Below are 18,239 nucleotides of genomic sequence, written 5' to 3' on the forward strand. Positions count from 1 at the left end.
TTTGTGCATCGGGCTTTCCAACCAGTCCGTTAAGAAAGCTCTGCTTCCCACGGAAACATCCGCCTTTTACAAGTGGTTCATCAAGAGCACAGGAAAATCAGTGTACTTTGACAAATGAAGACCAATCAAGTGTTCCCTCCACAACAGCTCAAGGAAAAGGGTGGGGATGGGCTCGGCTTCCTGACCACTCCGTTACTAGGCAACGGGATGCTGCGGCTTGAAACGGCAGAGCTGACCGCTTGTGGCAAGGCAGTTGACAGAGAGATCTTAAGCAACAGAAATGAGCCCCGGTAAGAGCGATCCAGGAGGCTGTCCTCGAGGGGGGAGCTATGGGAAGTGGAGGATACTGAAGCTACACCCGAGTCCCTTTACCCACAAGCCTCAGGAGTTTCCCAGGTGGACCTGGAGTGTGGGCCTTCCTATCTCATATCCCCTGCCCAGACACTGAGAGAGCACCCGCCTGCCCCTAGCGACAGCCTCCAGCCCTGCTACAGAGTCAGTGTCTCTACCTGACCCCAGCGCGCCCTCCGGTGGCCGCCGAGGGTGTGGGCGACCCGAATCTCTTTCCCGCTTCGTCACCTTCCCAGGCTACCTTCCAGCTCCTCGCCAAAAGCTGTGCTCGGTTCTGTTCCAGAAAAGCGTCTTGAGGAAGAGGATGAAGTTGACTCCGTTCTCCTGTCAGCATCCAAGATCCTGAATTCCTCTGAGGGGGTAAAAGAGTGTGGGGTCAGTGAACCAGGTAAACTCTCTGGGTGGAAAAGAAAAAAAAAGCCGAGGTTTTGCTGTTTTATTTTGGTTTGGTTTGTTTGGTTTGGTTTGGTTTCAGTTTCAGACTGAAACATGTTATAAAGTCAGGAAACAGTATCCAGGCAGCCTGATTCCGTAGCTGACTCCTAACTTGGATGACAAAGTATAGTTGGTTTGTTTTTTGTTTGTTTTCTTTTTTACTCTTTGCTCTTTGGGGGCCTACCACCCAGCTCCCAAATAAATTCATCGAGTCTTATTCTTACTTATCAATACCCAGCCTGAGTTTGGCTTCTTTCAAACCAGCTTTTCTTAATCTAAATTATCCCACTTACCTTTTGTCTCTGGGCTTTTATCTTTCTCTATTCTGTATACCTTTCTTTACTTCTTACTCCGTGGCTGGCTGTGTAGCTGTGTGGCTGGCCCCTGACATCCTCTCTCCTTCTCCTTTAATTGCTCCTCTTCTTTTCTCTTCCAGTTTATTTTCTCTGCCTGCCAGCCCCACCTATCTCTCTTCTGCCTCGCTATTGGCCGTTCTGCTCTGTATTAGACTAATCACGTGTTTTAGACAGGCAAAGTGACACAGCTTCACAGAGTTAAGCAAATGCAACAGAAAGGAATGCAACCCGTCTTTGCATCATTAAACAAACGTTCCACAGCATAAACAAATGTGACACACCTTAAACTAATACTGCACAAGTGAAGTGTACTCTCACTCACAGGGCTTCTACAGAACTCACTAGCACTGCCACAGCAAGCTAAGGTTTGCACTTGAGCATTATTCTATGTAGCTCTTTAAAAAACGCCTTGTTCTTCTCTTTCTGTAGTCCAGGCACACACGTAACACTTTTTGCACATATTCAATATGACAGAATTTTCTGCAGGCTTGGGAATAAACTCCCCTTGTCTTTATTATTTAAAAGGTCATCCCATTGATAATTAAGTCATTTTTTTTAAATTTCAAGACTTAAATACAAAACAGAAAATAAAAGCTGAGTATAAACACTATTTTTTTAATATTTATTTATTATATATACAATATTCTGTCTGTGTGTATGCCTGCAGGCCAGCAGAGGGCACCAGATCACAACAGATGGTTGTGAGCCACCATGTGGTTGCTTGGAATTGAACTCAGGACCTTTGGAAGAGCAAGCAATGCTCTTAACCTCTGAGCCATCTCTCCAGCCCCCTAAACACTATTTCTTACATTCTCAATGGATAATAAACTTCTTCAAGGGCAGGGCCATATCCTCCACTCCCTGTCAGAGCCTCCCAGTATCCTACATTTAGCAAAGACTTAGGAAATGCTGAAATGTGATTCTGTGTTGACCCCTATGAATCTCTAGTCATTCCCTTCCAATTCAAGAATCATACAGGTCCATGTGGCTATTCGAGCACTATTGAATTTTAAAAATACCTTCCCTTAGGAACAAGATACACCCAAAGACTCATAAGAAATACAAAAGGTTCTCTTATTACCCTTAAAAATAAGTGAGTCCAATTTCCTCCCTACTCGCTGCCTGCACTAGATCATCAGAACGCTGCTGAAGAAAATACTCATTTTTGAGTCATATCGTGCCGCTTAAAGCAAGCTGCTTAATGCTACGTGGAGCGTTTGCTTTATTGCCAAAATAAGTCCTTTTTCCAATGCTCCCTCCCAAGATAATTATGTCATTTCTCTCCCCACACCCTCTCAATTCATCGCATCATCTCACTGTATTTGAAAAGGTAGAAATAACCAGAACAAAATTCCCTTATCCTTACCCTTCACATTTACCCAGCTCCCTTCTTCCTGTCTCAGGGGAAGAATCGCTCCTGCTCAATCAAGGACTAGTTCATCTAGATCCCACAGCCAGAGTCCCTCGGCCATGGCCTCCCTCCTTCTCTAGGAACCACTCCTTCTTGATATGTTTTCAGCCAGCAAGCATGTTAGCCTCTCCAATAGCTAGAATAAATATTGAGTTAATAATAAATCCCCTTGGGCTGGTGAGATGGCCTGGCAGGTGACAGGTTTGCTGCCATGCTCACCAGCTTGAGCTCAGTCCCCGGGGAGGAGGAGAGAACCAACTTCCACAGTTTGTTCTCTGACCTTCGCATGCCCCTCTTGGCTTGTGAGCATGTGCACACACACTAAGTAAGTAAATATAATTTTCAAAATTCTTCTCGTCCACATGTCTTCTAGTGTGAACCCTATCCTACTATGATTCCTCTTCCATGGCACAGTAAAACTTTAAAAAGATTGCCCGTACTTGGCGGCTGCAAATCACATTCTCCCTGGAAGCCATTTATACCAGTGCTTCATTAAGCTCTCCCCCAAAACTGCCTGTATTTAGGATGGCAGCCACACCCACATTGCCCATCAGTGTTCGGCCCCTAAATGACATATCCAATGGGGTCCTTGACGTTTCTCATAGACAACTTATGAGTATCTTAAAGTATCCTAAAGAGGTTGGTTTTCTCTCTCTCTCTTAAAATATGAACAAAGGCTTTCAGCATACTTCCCAAAAATTTCCCCACCTGTGCCAATTTCTACCCTGGTCCTGGATCTACAGCCCCAGGGAACAGATCACTGTGGATCAGGAAAGGGTGTGATAAGAAATCATCTACAGGGCCTAGACAGGTGGCTCAGCAGCTAAGAGCACTTGCTTCTCTTCTGGAGGACCCATGGGTTCGATTCCCAACACCCACATGATGACTCAATTATCTATAACTCAAACTCAGGAAATCTAATTTCTTCCTCTGACCTGAGGTACCAACCATACATATGGTGCACAGACGTCTATGCAGGAAAAATGTCCAGACACATAGAAAGGTTTCAAAAACAAGCCATCTACACTATGTCAAAGAAAACAGCAATTCTAAACAGAATGGTCACATTTAAATAGATATTTGTGTGATGAGGAGCTATGCAATTATACTGTGATCAAAAATGGAGGAAGATGGACAGAAAATATAGAAGAGTAATGTATATAAATCTCATTGTTCTTTCTTAAGAACCTATTATTTACTGTTCCACTTTGATCTACTCAATTTACTAAATATTATATGTAATGTAAACACAACACTATTGTTTATTTTGTTTTGTTTTTCTTTTTCTTTTTTTCTTTTTTTTTTTTTTTTTTTGGTTTTTCGAGACAGGGTTTCTCTGTGGTTTTGGAGCCTGTCCTGGAACTAGCTCTGTAGACCAGGCTGGCCTCGAACTCACAGAGATCCACCTGCCTCTGCCTCCCGAGTGCTGGGATTAAAGGCATGCACCACCACCACCCAGCTCATACTATTGTTTAAAGGAGAGCTTTGTGGGAACTATGGCTACAGAACAGAATGTGAGATTCATAAAACTCCACTGCAGAACTAATCTTAGTAGCAAATACGAAGAGTAGAAAATTAGTATGTGTCAGAGAAAATTTTCTCATCTTTCTTGGCGAGGAGTAAGTCAATTAAGGACACAGTAGAAATATATGTTTTCAAGTTATTAATATTTTTCTTGGTATATTTTAATACAATGTCATTTTGACTGGCATATACTAATTATATATTTATGGGATACATTGAAATCTTTAATTACATGTATATGGTGTAATAATTATTTTTAAGAAAATTGATGTATCTAACCCATCAGATGTTTATCATTTTTTTGCCGTGAACATTTCCATTCTTCCAGCTATTATGAAATAATCCATTAATTCTTATCAATTATAACTACCCCCTATTAACCACCCTCTCTGTCCCTCACACACTTTCCCAGTCTTTGGTAACCAGCAATCATTTCTCCACTCCTATGAGATGCCCTTTTACTTTCTACATATGTGTGAAAACTACACGTGTACAGACATGCATGCAGGCAAAACGCCCTTACACATAAATTTTAAAGTATAAAATTTCGTTTTCTTCCAACATTGTATAAGAGGTCCTCTTTGTCCATATCCTACCTCTTCTAATGGAATTCATGCTTGTGTGTGTGTGTGTGTGTGTGTGTGTGTGTGTGTGTGTGTGTGTGTGTGTACACAAAGAGAGAGCTGAAGGGTTGTCTAAAACTGGTTCTGGATGGCAGGCTTCTACATGACATCACCGGTTTTTGGTTTGTTTTGTTTTTGCATAGCCATCATGAGCACACTAGAATAAGTTTGTTTAGAGTCTAAACTCTTTGGAATGCTTTCCCACCTTGGTCTCAGCTTCCCAAGCGAGGCAGAAATGAGCAGTTTGCAGGTAAGCTCTCTAGCCTTCCGTCCTCCGATTAAAGACAGGATTCTTGAGTTGACCACACATCTCCAGGTTCTGAACTAATATTGCCTTGTTAGTGATGAGGACCGAAATGGCAAAGGGGATGTCTGCACTTGACAACCATCTTCTGTGCTTCTGATGGATTCCCTAATCCAAAAGAGAGGATTCGGAGGCCTGTTTGAGGACCTGACAGACGCAGTCATTCATAATTCTCACTTTGTCAGCAAGCTAGAACACGTTGGCTTCTTAATTTAAAAAAGTGTTTTAAGGCAAGCAAGTTACCTGCCACGGGGTTGAGTGTACATCGCCTCTCCTCTGCTGCCCACCCACAAACAGCCTCCGGGAAGGTGCCAAACCTGTGACGTCACTGTCTATCATCCTAAGGAGACTGAGGACTTCTGTTCACTATGTGTTGATTTAAAGTGTTCAAGGAAAACAGAATAGTCAACCGCTGAGCAGGAAAAAAATTCTTCAGTGACAAAACCTAAGAGAACAAGATCAGCTTCGGCACTAGCTACCGCCCCAGTCCCCGCCCCGCCCCCAGCGCGCCCCCACCCTGTCCCCACAGCAGGTCTGGCTACCCAGCATAGATCAGTGGACTGAGCAGCATGCTCCTCTTGGGCTGTAGCGGCAAGACCCCATGTTGTGTCTTGGGGGGGGGGGGGTGTTTGTCGAGAGTGGTGCGGCATCGTAGCAGCAGAAAGGAGCAATGGATACCCACTGCAATTGGGGGAGGGTCTTCCCACAACAGGAGGCAGGGTAGATGCACGCCTTGAGGACACAGCCATCGATAGGGAAGTGTTCCTATTTTTACATAGTGAAGAAGGGCCAAAGGAATGCTCACAAACCTCCTTCCCCAGGAGAAAGCGCAGATTGTTCTTTATAGAACTTTGCCCGAGAGCACGGCCCATCCTGCACACCCCGCTCGTTTCCATGATTCAGGGAGATCACCGCACGGCAATTTCACAAAATTAAGACCTATATAGTCCATTTACTAAAGGCCTTTCAGCCTTCCACAGCATTATTAATGGTTAGGGGTTTTGTTTTGTGTGTGTGTGTTTTTTTCTAAACAAAATGAGTGAAGTCTTTAGCTCAGAAACAGCTATTTGAGATTTTGAGACATTGCAAGTTAGCGGTTTCTTACGAAAGTAAGAGCATAACCCCAAGTAAGTACTTTCTTTTTTTAATTTTTAAAATTAAAAAATATAAAAATATAAAACCTATTTATTTAAATGTATTTATAATATATAATGTATTATATAATATACTACAGTTTACAATATACTATACATATACTTAATATTTATATATAAAGGTGTGGTGAGCCATACTTTTAATCCCAGCATTCAGAGGGCAGAAATATGTGAATCTCTGTGAGTTCAAGGCCAGCCTGGTCTATATAGTGAGTTTCAAAACAGCCAGGGTTACTCAATGACCTGTCTCAAAAAAAAAAAAAAGAAAAGAAAAGAAAGAATTAATTAATTTGGGCTGCTGAGATGGTTCAGTGGGCACGGGTGCTTGCTACCAAGCCTGACAAACTGAGTTAGATCCTCAGGACCCACGTGGTGGAAGGAAACACCGGCTACTGAAGGTTTGCTTCTGAACCCCACACACAAAGCCACGTGTGCACCAATCCTCCCATGCCATGGTGCAATCGTAGGGGCCAGAGGACAAGCTTGTGGAGGGAGAGCCCTCCTTCCATCCTTCCATGGGTTCCAGAATCAAACTCAGACAAGCAGGTCTGAGCAGCAAGCACGCAGTCATCTCCCTGTCCCCACAGGTAGGTGCTTCTTAGAGAGCTGTCCTTAAATTTAATGTGTGGCTAAGAAAGTGTAAGTATCAGGCCTTCTCATCCTGAGTTAAGAGAGTGCTTTTCACAGCAGCTCCTGCAAAATAAGATGTTTGGCATTAAATGATGCACGGTCTTTGTTTTGCTCCTTAGAATATGGCCGCATATCAGAACCAGAAAATCAAATCCAACCACAGTCAGCACTGAAAGTGAGTGTTTTGTTTAATGATGTGAAAATCCTTCCTAAACAAACACTGGGTCTTCCACACTAGCCTCACAAAAATGTCCATGAACGCACTCAGAGTCAGCAGCACAGCTAGAGTCCGCTGACTCGTGGGATACTGTTTGGAAACCAAGCCACACTGGGGGATGTTCTTTCAATCCTAGCGATTGAAGACCATGTTTAGCCCCCTGAAAGTGTCCTCCTGACCCTTTGTGCAATCTCTTATAGGTCCTCCAGCATCAGCTGCAGTCATTTCAAGCTCTGCGGATGCAGACTCTACAGAACGTCAGCATGGTATGATTGCTGTAGTTCCTACATAAGAGATCTCCTAGTTTAAGGTACCAGCCTGTCTACTGACCTCATCAGTAGTCAGTTGTTAGGTAGATGCGAGTTCGATGTATCAGAGGTGGACATGTATTTCAGGCTCTAAATTTGTTTGGAGTAAACTACATCCTCCTATATTTTTGGATGTGAGGCAGAAAGAAAAGGCACTCATATTTAAAGTGCTACCTAGGACAGACATGGCTCAATTGTTGAGTGTTTGTGTAACATGTGCAGAATCTTGAGTTTGACCCTGGCACTACAAATACATGCATGCATATACATACACACACATACATACATACATACATACATATGTATATACGTACACATATACACCATACATACACACATGTATGTACATACATACACACATACATATATACATACACACATGCATACATACATACACACAGTCTGCAAATAGAGACTCTAAAATTTAAACACAAAATAAAAGTGGCTCTGGGGGTAAGTGTCCTCTATCACCCACGTCACTGAAGAGCCTAAGAACAGTTCTGGAACAGCCACTTCTGGTGATCAAGAACTCTGGCCATCAGGCACAAGTCTCAGCCACACCATGGTCTGCTTTCCAGGACAGTGGGCTGTCCGGTGCCACATCCTGGAAAAGGGGTTGGAAAGAACCCCAAATCTGTGCCCATCTAAGCTCAACTCAGGAGAAGGAGAGAGAGAGGTAAAGGAAAGGAAAGGGGCGGAAGAGGAGACACTTCGCTCTCATAATAGGGTATATTAAGGTCCCTTGCTCTGATTCCAAATGCCACGGACTGGTTCAGAAGCAATTCATGACCATCACTCTCGAGAGAGAGACTCAGTGCTGAGTCACAGATCCAGTCTTGCAGCTAAAGGCAGAACTGGTGCCATCATCAAAAGCACACAGCCTTCACCTGGAGAAATTAGAGAGACCAGAACAGAGAATGCGTGTCAGGCACACCACACGCAACATGTCCTCACTAAAGTCCTGGCATCACCTGTGACTCAAGACCAAGCTCTGCCCCAGTGACAGACGTGTTCTGTCTTGAGGATGCGTGTCCAAGATTTCTTATTTATTCCACAGTGAAAGAAGTAAATCTTCTATTATTATTATTATTATTATTATTATTATTATTATTATTATTATTATTATTGGTTTTTTCGAGACAGGGTTTCTCTGTAGCTTTGGTGCCTGTCCTGGAACTAGCTCTTGTAGACCAGGCTGGCCTTGAACTCACAGAGATCAACCTGCCTCTGCCTCGCAAGTGCAGGGATTAAAGGTGTGCATCACCACCGCCTGGCTTAAAATTTTTTAAGCATAGATCATAAAATTTTACTGCTTTACCAAGTACTTATTTCCGCATTTTTTTTTCTTAAAAGTCCTTTAATGACAGATAATGCCATGGCCGAGAACTTTTTACAGGCAGGACACGTAAAGGTGTCTTTCAACTGTGTGCTTCTACAGATAGACAAGCTCCCAGATCTAAATTCAAATCCTAACATTCTCCATTTGTCTTTCGAAGGTACAGTCTGAAATCAGCGAGATATTGAACAAAAGTATTGTTGAAGTAGAAACCCCACAACTGAACTCAGAAAAAACTGTAGTATTCAGCATGCGCCCTGAAAGGGATCTGGTATGTTTTCCTTTAAAAGAAATCATTCCTCTCTTGGTATTTAAAAATTATCCCTACAACTGGTTTGTCTTCACCTTTCCGTTCTCTCTTTCTTCACTGGAAAAATGGATGTTCAAAGATGAAAATAAGGAAATATCTCTCCTGAAAATTTTAAAAGAAGTGTGTTTATATCTGTACTCTAGAATTTGGCTGTTTCTTTTAGGATGGTCTGAGAGGCCTCTCCCTTCATCTAAAAAATTTATTTTCTTCTTCTTGTGTCCAGGCAATGCTGAAGCATGCATGGGCAGCCCATATAATGCGGTTCTGTTGGACTTGTTTATATTGGGTTTCATGGTCTAAATTGATGAGGATGCCTGACCAGTCCCTTCCTCAAGAGGCCACCAGATCTCATTACAGATGTTTGGGAGCCACCATGTGGTTGCTGGGAATCGAACTCAGGACCTTTGGAAGAGCGGGCAGTGCTCTTGACTGCTGAGCCATCTAGATGCTGAAAATTCCAAAGTAAATGCAAGGCACTTTGGGTAGCCTGCCTGTTCGGAGGGGACTAACAAACCAGGACTGAATTTTATAGAAAAGCTCCAAACTAGAGTGGCCAATATTATCCATGCTAGCTAGGAAATCACATTTCCAAGACACTTGCAGTCCGAAAGTCACCCTTTCAAGACCAGGAATGAAAGCAAAAAGCTAACAAATAGCCCAGCAGCAGAAGCACTTGCTTTCCCTGAGTTCCCATGTGGCCTTCCTCCCTAGCATGATGCATTTACTACATTTCTACATCTGACATTAAGAAGTTGAACCACGTATCTCACCCTTTAAGGGAGGAAGTGCAATTATAAAGCACTCTGTGAAGGCCAGAGTTGTGGATCTCAAGATAGTTGGTGCTATTTTGTTCCTGCCCTGCTAGAAAGATAAGGCACACACACACACACACACACACACACACACAATCTTCTTTAATTAGTAGATAGAATAATTTGGTTGTACACATAAATCGACCCCAAATTATATCTTAATTTCTTGGTCACGTGGCAAGGAACAATGATTTATAGTATACTTTCTCTTGCCGCTAGCCTAATGAGAAACAAGAAGAAATGCTTTCTATCAAGAAAAGTCATTTTGAGGACCCTAAGGCTCTTCATTCATTGGCAGAAAATGTTAGTAGTAATAATGGCAGCAGTATCTCTCAAAGCATAAATATTCCACCCCAGATACAGGTCAAAGACATGTCACCTCTGGAGAGCCTGAGACCTGCCGCACATAACCTACCTGCCAACACAGCAATAGGGGCTTCTGACCAGCCTGACACAGTGAAGATTCTCAGTCTTCATCGGATTCCACCGCCCGTTCCCCAGACTGTGCCACCTCAAACTGTGCCTGAGACTCTGGATAAATCCACAGTCCCCGCACCTTCTCAGAAGCGTGAATTTTGTGAGAACCTAGATGATATCTGTCACTCCATTAAACAGATGAAAGAAGAGCTTCAAAAGTCGAACGACAGGGAGCTGGCGCTTACAAATGAACTCCACACATTCCAGGCGGATGCCAATACGCAGAGTCACGCGAGATACGAGCTGTTTCCCATTCAGAGTTCAAAACTGAACTTCATTCAGGAAGCAAACATGGAAGTTAACCTAAGTGAAGACCTCAAGTCAAAGAGAATTTCTGAATTAGAAGCGTTAGTGAGTAAATTACTCCCACTCAGGGAAACAGTGTCAACATTGCATTTAAATTTTTGTAGGAAATGTAAAAAATTATCTAGGAGTGAAATATGCCGGGGAAAGAGGACTGAGAAAAGTAAAGACATCCCTATCACCAGCAAGAATATTATGGATTTAAAATTCCACGCCCGAGCTCCAAGGCACACTCTGTCATTCCTTAACCCAGTGAAACAGGAAAAGAAGGACAAGGAAGAACAACCACTCGCAGTAAACCAAGGACCGATAACGTTTGAAACGGAGAAGACACCCAAAAACACCTGTGTCACTGAGCAGTGTGTTGCCAAGATTCACTACCTACAGAATTACCTAAAAGAATCCATGCAGAACCAGAAAAAAGTGACAGAACTGGAGAATGAAAACCTGGCCCTTAGGACCAAAATGAAGCCCCTCATCTTCACCACCCAATCGCTGATACACAGGGTTGAAACCTACGAAAAGCAGTTGAGGTCTCTGGTTGAAGAAAAGAGCGCCCTCCAGGCCAAGTTAGCTAAAGCGGCGGAAGAAAACAATGACTGCCTCCGGGAACTGAAGAAAATCGTCAACACGTACAACGTCCTCCAAGGCCAACACAAAATGCTAGAGGAAAAAAATAGTCAACTTTCCCTGGAAAAGCAACAGATGACAGAAACAGTGGATCACTTGAAGAGTAGGGACCACAAGTCCCAAAATGACATGGCCGTTCTCAAAAACGAAAACAATAGAATGAATATAGAAATAGAAGCAATGAAAACGAACATGCTGCTGCTACAAGACGAAAGAGAAATGCTAGAAAAAAACATGTACCAACTCCTGAAAGACAAAGGCTCGCTGGAGAGCGACCTGAAGGAGAGCGAGCTGGAGACGCTACAGCTAAAGGAGAGAGAGAGACTGGCGGAAGCCGAACAGCAGTCTCTTCTGCACATGCTCGAAGCGGCTAAAACCAAAAATCTGAATCTCGAGGCAACGTTACAAGAGTCGGCTTCTGCCAGGCAGACGCTGGAAAGAGAACTGGAGGCCTTTCAAACCTACCAGTCGGCTGCGGAAGAGAATCTCCGGAAAGAAATCAAAAGTGCCAAATCGGAGACGAGCATTTACAAAAACAACTTGGCAGAGATCAGCAAGGAATGTGAGGTGTTATCCAAAATGGTCCTGGAGATCAAGACGGACAACCAGATCCTGAAGGAGGAGCTTAAGAAACACAGCCAAGAGAACACCAAGTTTGAAAACAGCATCAGCCGGCTCACCGAAGACAAGGTGCTTCTGGAAAACTACGCGCGGAGCATAGAAAACGAGAGGGACACGTTGGAATTTGAGATGCGGAACCTTCAGCGAGAGTATCTGAGTCTAAGTGACAGAGTCTCCAGTCACAACAACAGCCCAACAAAGTCAGCTTCGATTTCAAGAAGAGAGAAATTCTACTTTGACAACTACGCTGCCTATGAAGACTCTTCCAGTCCTAGGAGTCGGCATTTGGCTCCCGATTTGAAAGGTGTGTACGTTCTGACAGATAAGTAGCGGCACCCCTGAGGTTCTTTTCAGTAGGGGCTGGAGAGATGGCTCAGCAGATGAGAGCGTTGCAGGGGATTCAGTGACCTCACACAGACATACCCACCTATGTATTTAAAATAAAAGACTCCTTTTACCTTATTGGCACTAACCAAAGTATAGAAATAAGAAGGGAGGCCTAGAGAGGTGACTCAGAGGTTAGGAGTGTAGTGCACTCGTGGAAGACCCAAGTTCGGTTCCCAGCACCCATCCCCCTGTAAGACCAGCTCCAGGGGATCCAACACCCTCTTCCAGAGACACCTGCGACCACATATGCAAACCCGCACACAGACACACATGACAAAAAATAAAACAATCTTTTTTGAAGGAAATAGAGAACATGAAGATGAATACAATGTAGTTTTGTAAGATTTTTTTATCGGATTTGTTACATAATGGAATTATTTAGAAATTTTGTTTTCTAGATGCAATTCATGTTCTACTTCTATTACCTACACTGAATGTGCACACAACACGTTTGGCAGAGAGACGGGCTCTTGAATCCTTATTGGAAATGATCTCAGCATTCACAGCTTTAAGACATTTGCTTTTCTTTTTCAGGAATTCCACATAAACTGTATCAACGGCTTCCGTCCAAGATATGTAAATAAACTTCAAACGATATCAGTGCTTTAAAAAGTTTTTTCTAAGTCATTTCCCCCATAAAAGTAATATCAAAGTAACTTTTACCAGTGATTCTAAAGACCTTACACATGATTAAACTCGTTTTAAAACAGACATTAGAATTGGATTAGCTCGTCAAGAACTGTGAAAAATCTGGTATTAGACTCTAAGATTAAAAGTCACGCTTCCACGGCTCCGTGGACGCTAGTGGAAGAATGAGGCTCTGGGTCAGAAAGAGAGGAGAGCCAGCTACTCCGAGTGATGGCCAGAGAAGCCTCCTGTCTGTACTGGTCCTCCAAATGGATTCCCACAGACAACTCAGAGAGCCACATAGCAGATGACATTGTGGCAAAGTAACCTGCCCTGTCTCAAAAAAGACCCAGTCTTGTATAAGCACAGTTTGCCTTTGCTGTGTGGGACCACACTATCTTATCTATTTTGGCTTTGCAATTCTTTGTTGAATTCTATCAAATGTTTTTTCTGCATTTATTGCAGCAATAATTTTTCTCATATATATAACTAATATAATTATATTATATATTATATTATAATTATAATAATTATATTGATTATAAATATAATTATATTAATTATAAATATAATAATTATATTAATATTATAATTATATTAATTTTGAAACACCTCCTATTCCTGGTTGTTATTCTTTTAATGTATACCCCTGGGGCTCACCCTTAAGGATTTCTTCTACAATTGGGCATTGGTTTGTGTATTCGCTCACAACGACTTTGTCTGGTTTTAGTATTAGGAAAGTCTCAGCCTCTAAAATGCCAGATAATATCCTTGCATGTGGAGTGCTGTATCTCAGTGCCACAGCTATGCCTGGAAGGCAATAAATGAGTGCTGGATGAATAAACTCCCCTCATACGGGAGAGTGTGTCTCATGCTGGACACTCCCTTAGCAAGGGATCTGGAACAATATGGAGTTTCATGTCTCTCCCTAAAGAGTAAGGATTGAAAATTTCCTTTGAAGATTTGTAAATGAAACAAATTATTGTTTCCCACCCATCTCCCATTGGTTTCTAATCAATGTCCTTGATAAGACATACCACAGCGTAAACTGGAAGCAGGCCTCCCTGCTTTGTGTGTGTGTGTGTGTGTGTGTGTGTGTGTGTGTGTGTGTGTGTGTGTAGTTAACATTCTATATTTGATTGTCTACAAGTAAATAAATTGTATTACCCTGATCTCTAATTTTGGTAAAGGCTGTACAGGGGACACTATAACTTGAGAACATCTAGTAATTCCCTTAAATTGTGGAAAACTAAAGAATATGTCTGGGAACATAATATAATTATAAATTGATATATAATGATATCATGATAAATTGATAGTTCTAAGCAGACAAAATTCTTGGCTTTCCACTGCTGGTGGTAGTACCTCGAACATGAGATTCGACCTTTCTCTGCCTCCGTTTCCTCATCTGTTACATGAATACCAAATAACAACCACAAACATATTTAAATAAAATGGTACACAGAATGGCTCTCAACACATAGTAGTCATTATATCAGCATTACTTCATTTTTAATATTTAAAAATACTATAATTGAAAATTTAGTGAGAAATAAAAATTCAGATTAATAAATTAACTTATAACAAACTATTTGATGTATAATAACGATATAGGCTCTTAAAGCATACGTTATAGCTTGGGAAATGCTTTTAATCATCTTCATGATAATTCCTTCTTCCTGGTAAATAATAAAGAGAGTCTCAAATGGTTAACTTATTCCAATATGCATAGCTAGCACCGGCCACTTAGACACACACACATATATGTAGTTGTTATGAGCTGCAACATTTACACATAAAATTACCAAGCAGTATCTGTAGAAGCAGCAATCTTGGATATTTCCAAAACATATACTATACTAAGGTTGAACTTTCCAGATGCTTTTAGAATGTCTTGCTACTCACATTTCTCTTTTCAAAACTGATTCTTATTCATATTCTTTCCCACACACCAAGTCCTCCAAGACCCTCTTCCCTGCCCACCTAATTTTGTGTTCTCTCTCTTAAAAAAAATAAAATGAAGACACAAAAGAAAAAAGTCACTAAAAAACATGGAGTCCACTTTGTTGGCCGACTACCCGTGAGCATGAGACCTTCCCGGGAATGTGGTTGATATGCCCGGAGTCATGTCATTGAAGAAAACTGACTCCCCCTCTCCCTATTGTTGGGGGATGGCTTCTTGACTAGGGTGGGCACATGCTGAGAATTTGAGTGGCTTGAGCCTGTGCAGGTCTTGTGAGTTCATGTGGGCGTCTGCCTTGTTGTGTCTGGAAGACGCCATTTCCTGGGAGTCACCCACCATGTCTGGATCTTACAATCTTTTTACTTCCTGTTCTGTAGCCATTCCTGAGCCCTTAGGGGAAAAATGAAATAGAGACATTCAGGGCAGACAAGTCTCTGTCTCTACACAATGCCCAATGCCCAGGGAAGGCCTCTGGTACTCACTACCTACTGCAAGAAGCTTCTCTAATGAGGGTTAGGAGGGCCACTGATCCTCTGTCTGATGTTTAGTTAAGATCTTTCTCTTTATTTGGACCTTGAGATTTCTGTCCAGTGCTCCAGTGTGGGTCTCTGTCTCTGTCTCCTTTCATCGTCTGATGAAGGTTAATATTCAGGAGGATGCCTATATGTTTTTCTTTGGGTTCATCTTCTTATTTAGCTTCTCTAAGATCACTAATTTTAGGCTCAATGTCCTTTATTTATGGCTAGAAACCAAATATGAGTGAGTACATCCCATGTTTCTCTTTTTGGGTCTGGCTTACCTCACTCAGGATAGTATTTTCTATTTCCATCCATTTGCAACTCAAGAACAATGGCAATGGGTTTTTGATCCTACTGCACGTACTGGCTTTGTGGGAGCCTAGGCAGTTTGGATGCTCACCTTACTAGACCTGGATGGAGGTGGGCCGTCCTTGGACTTCCCACAGGGCAGGGAACCCTGATTGCTCTTTGGGCTGACGAGGGAGGGGGACTAGATTGGGGGAGGGAGAGGGAAATGGGAGGCGGTGGCAGGGAAGAGACAGAAATCTTTAATAAATAAATAAGAAAAAACAAAGATCTTTCTCCCGTCCTCTTCCTGCTTTCCTGTGGTGGGTTTTGTCTCGGAGACCTGTGGATTTGCCCTTCTGGAAGCAAAATGACTTCAGAAAATGCCGAAAATGGGCAACCTTCCCAAAATTCCAAGCTACGGTTGTTACGCCAGACGATTGATTCAAAGATAGGAGACTAATACAGAAAAAAAAATGTGTGAATTCCTCTTTACCCTCTTGACTTCACTTTTGTGCGCCTCGTGGAGATCATCGCTCTCGGGGACAGGGTATATTAAGAAACACACTGCCAAGAGATTAGTGCTTCTGCGGCTTCTCACTTCTGTCAGCTGGCACGGATCAATGCACCCAGAAAAGGAACAAGAGGGATTGGGATCCATGGGCATTCCCTTGGCATTACATCCCAAGCACACCATTGCTCAGTATTATGGACTCTTATTAGTATCTCCTTCAGGGGCCCCTTTATCATTGAAAATAAAGGTATCCTTTGCCAGATGACGTCAAATGATCTTTCTCTTGGCTGTTCTGTGGATGAGATTCTGAGACTAGTTCAAGCTGTCTGGTTCACTGACAAAAGGTGACAAAAAGGGGTCCAGCTGGCTGGGAACACCTGGCAGTGATACCAGCAAGCTGATGTCCCAAAGAGCCAAGACTATTTCTCCAAGCAGAAGTTGAACTCTGAACTGTGTTTATACCAGGCAGGAAGGGTATCCAGGAAAAGAAAATCTCTTTGGTGCTTTATTCTTGCTTAAGCACAAAACACAGTGTGATTGAAGACATGCCTTTCCTACAGCGTTAGGGAGAGTCAGTCTTCCTTCTATTGGTGGGAATGGCCTGAGCTATGCTGTGGGCAACCTTTCCTATACCAGCAGCAGGGCATCAACCGACTGTTCTTCTGTAATATCTTCTAAACCTGAACTGAGGGAAATAAAGTGATTTCTCCCCACTCTGTGAGCTGCCTCTTCATTCAAATGATGGTGCCCTTTGCTGTACAGAAGTTTTTCTTTCAGAAGGCCCCATTTATGAATTGTTGGTCTTTTAATGCCTGGGTCTTTCATGGTCCTGTTCAGAAAGTCCTTTCCTGGGCCAGTGAGTTCAAGCCTAGTACCTACTTTTGTCTGTCAGATTAGTTAATTCTAGATTAGTCTGGTTAACATCTACAAGCCTTGTTTTAAGTATCGAAAACAAGTTGTTAAATACGGTGTAGCTGAGATGTATGGGTAGATGAAAAGTTTATCTCATCTCTTATTCACTGATGGTAAGAAAACTACCCAAGTCACCCCTACACCACAGCGGGAAAGAAGACAGTCTGAAGTTGTCCGGAAACAGGATATCAGTTATCAGTTCTAATTGCCTCCAATTTTGTCATATCTGAGTGATTTGTGTTCAAGAATGAGCAATAAAACTGTTTTTGCAGGAAACTACATAATGCTGTATATTTGTATTTTCAAAACTAAAATGACAAAGATTTTAAGAAAATATAAGAAAACAGTGTACCCTCAAATTAAATGTGTGTTCTACCCCGATACTGTGAACATCTTAATTTTTTTATATTCTTCAATGCTCCTGTTACTGGCTTCAGCATTTGCTTTACCAAAAATTGATAAAATAATGCAAACTCTAAACAGAAATCTGTTAGTTGCCGTATTAGTCCTTATACCCTGTCAGCGCCCTATCTCTGCCCTACCCTTGAGTTGCGAAGTTACGGCATCCCTCAGGCTCCTCAGCTCTGTGACATGCTGGGTTTAAACACGTTACCCCAACTCGCAGCAAGGTCTCCCTATCAATAGCTTTTGCTCAATGTGGGCTGCGGTGGATGTCTACGTTTGACAAGAGAAATCTGAAATATGGAAACTACTGGGGAAGGGATTTCCAGCAAAGGAGTACTTATCCATCTGCTTGCCTGTCTGAGAGCAGGAAATCACCCCATGCGGAAGTGTCAGGACTCCTCTTTGGGGGTCTCTATTTCTCAGTCCTGGAGCTACGTTAGGTTAGATATATACCTGGCTTTCCCAGGGTGATGATAATAGCAGAACATTTTACCATTGTTAAATTTGTTTTGAAATAGTTCGTGATGAATGTCTTAAAGACATCCCTATGCATGTAATGTGATTCATTGGTGACGCTGGTCTTCAAAACAGGAATGACTTTACTATATGCAACAAATCTGTAGTTTCATAGTAGTAGATAATAACAAGCCCTACACATACATGTATTCTTTTGATATAATAGGTTTGTATTTGTAGATTTTTATTAAGATCTCTACAGTTGCCCATCTGACTGTGTGGTTTGTGAGCTACAGCTAATTACAATGCTATCTTTTAGAGCAGACTCCAAGGTAGGACATAGATAGGATGCTGTGAAAGAGACAATCGG

At 42.3% G+C, this 18,239-nt stretch overlaps 1 protein-coding gene across 1 annotated transcript; it reads left to right on the forward strand.

Annotated features, from left to right (window-relative positions):
- The first annotated feature begins 207 nt into the window (after window positions 1-207).
- On the forward strand, window positions 208-13,194 carry Ccdc110 (coiled-coil domain containing 110). Its single transcript, XM_075986700.1, has 7 exons — window positions 208-290; window positions 588-739; window positions 6,908-6,963; window positions 7,206-7,271; window positions 8,810-8,920; window positions 10,129-12,106; window positions 12,724-13,194. Exons 1-7 carry the CDS (start codon window positions 208-210, stop codon window positions 12,771-12,773), a joined length of 2,496 nt encoding a protein of 831 aa, XP_075842815.1. The 3' UTR covers window positions 12,774-13,194.
- Window positions 13,195-18,239: the final 5,045 nt, after the last annotated feature.

The sequence above is a fragment of the Microtus pennsylvanicus genome, chromosome 9 (genome assembly GCF_037038515.1).
Source record: "Microtus pennsylvanicus isolate mMicPen1 chromosome 9, mMicPen1.hap1, whole genome shotgun sequence".
In the NCBI taxonomy this organism is placed as follows: Eukaryota; Metazoa; Chordata; class Mammalia; order Rodentia; family Cricetidae; genus Microtus; species Microtus pennsylvanicus.

Excerpts from the sequence above, each read along its gene's own strand:
- Ccdc110 (XM_075986700.1), top strand. The coding sequence starts at position 208 with ATGCTGCGGCTTGAAACGGCAGAGCTGACCGCTTGTGGCAAGGCAGTT. Across the intron at positions 740-6,907 it reads GTGTGGGGTCAGTGAACCAG|AATATGGCCGCATATCAGAA; the intron begins GTAAACTCTCTG and ends TTTGCTCCTTAG. Across the intron at positions 12,107-12,723 it reads TTTGGCTCCCGATTTGAAAG|GAATTCCACATAAACTGTAT; the intron begins GTGTGTACGTTC and ends TTTCTTTTTCAG.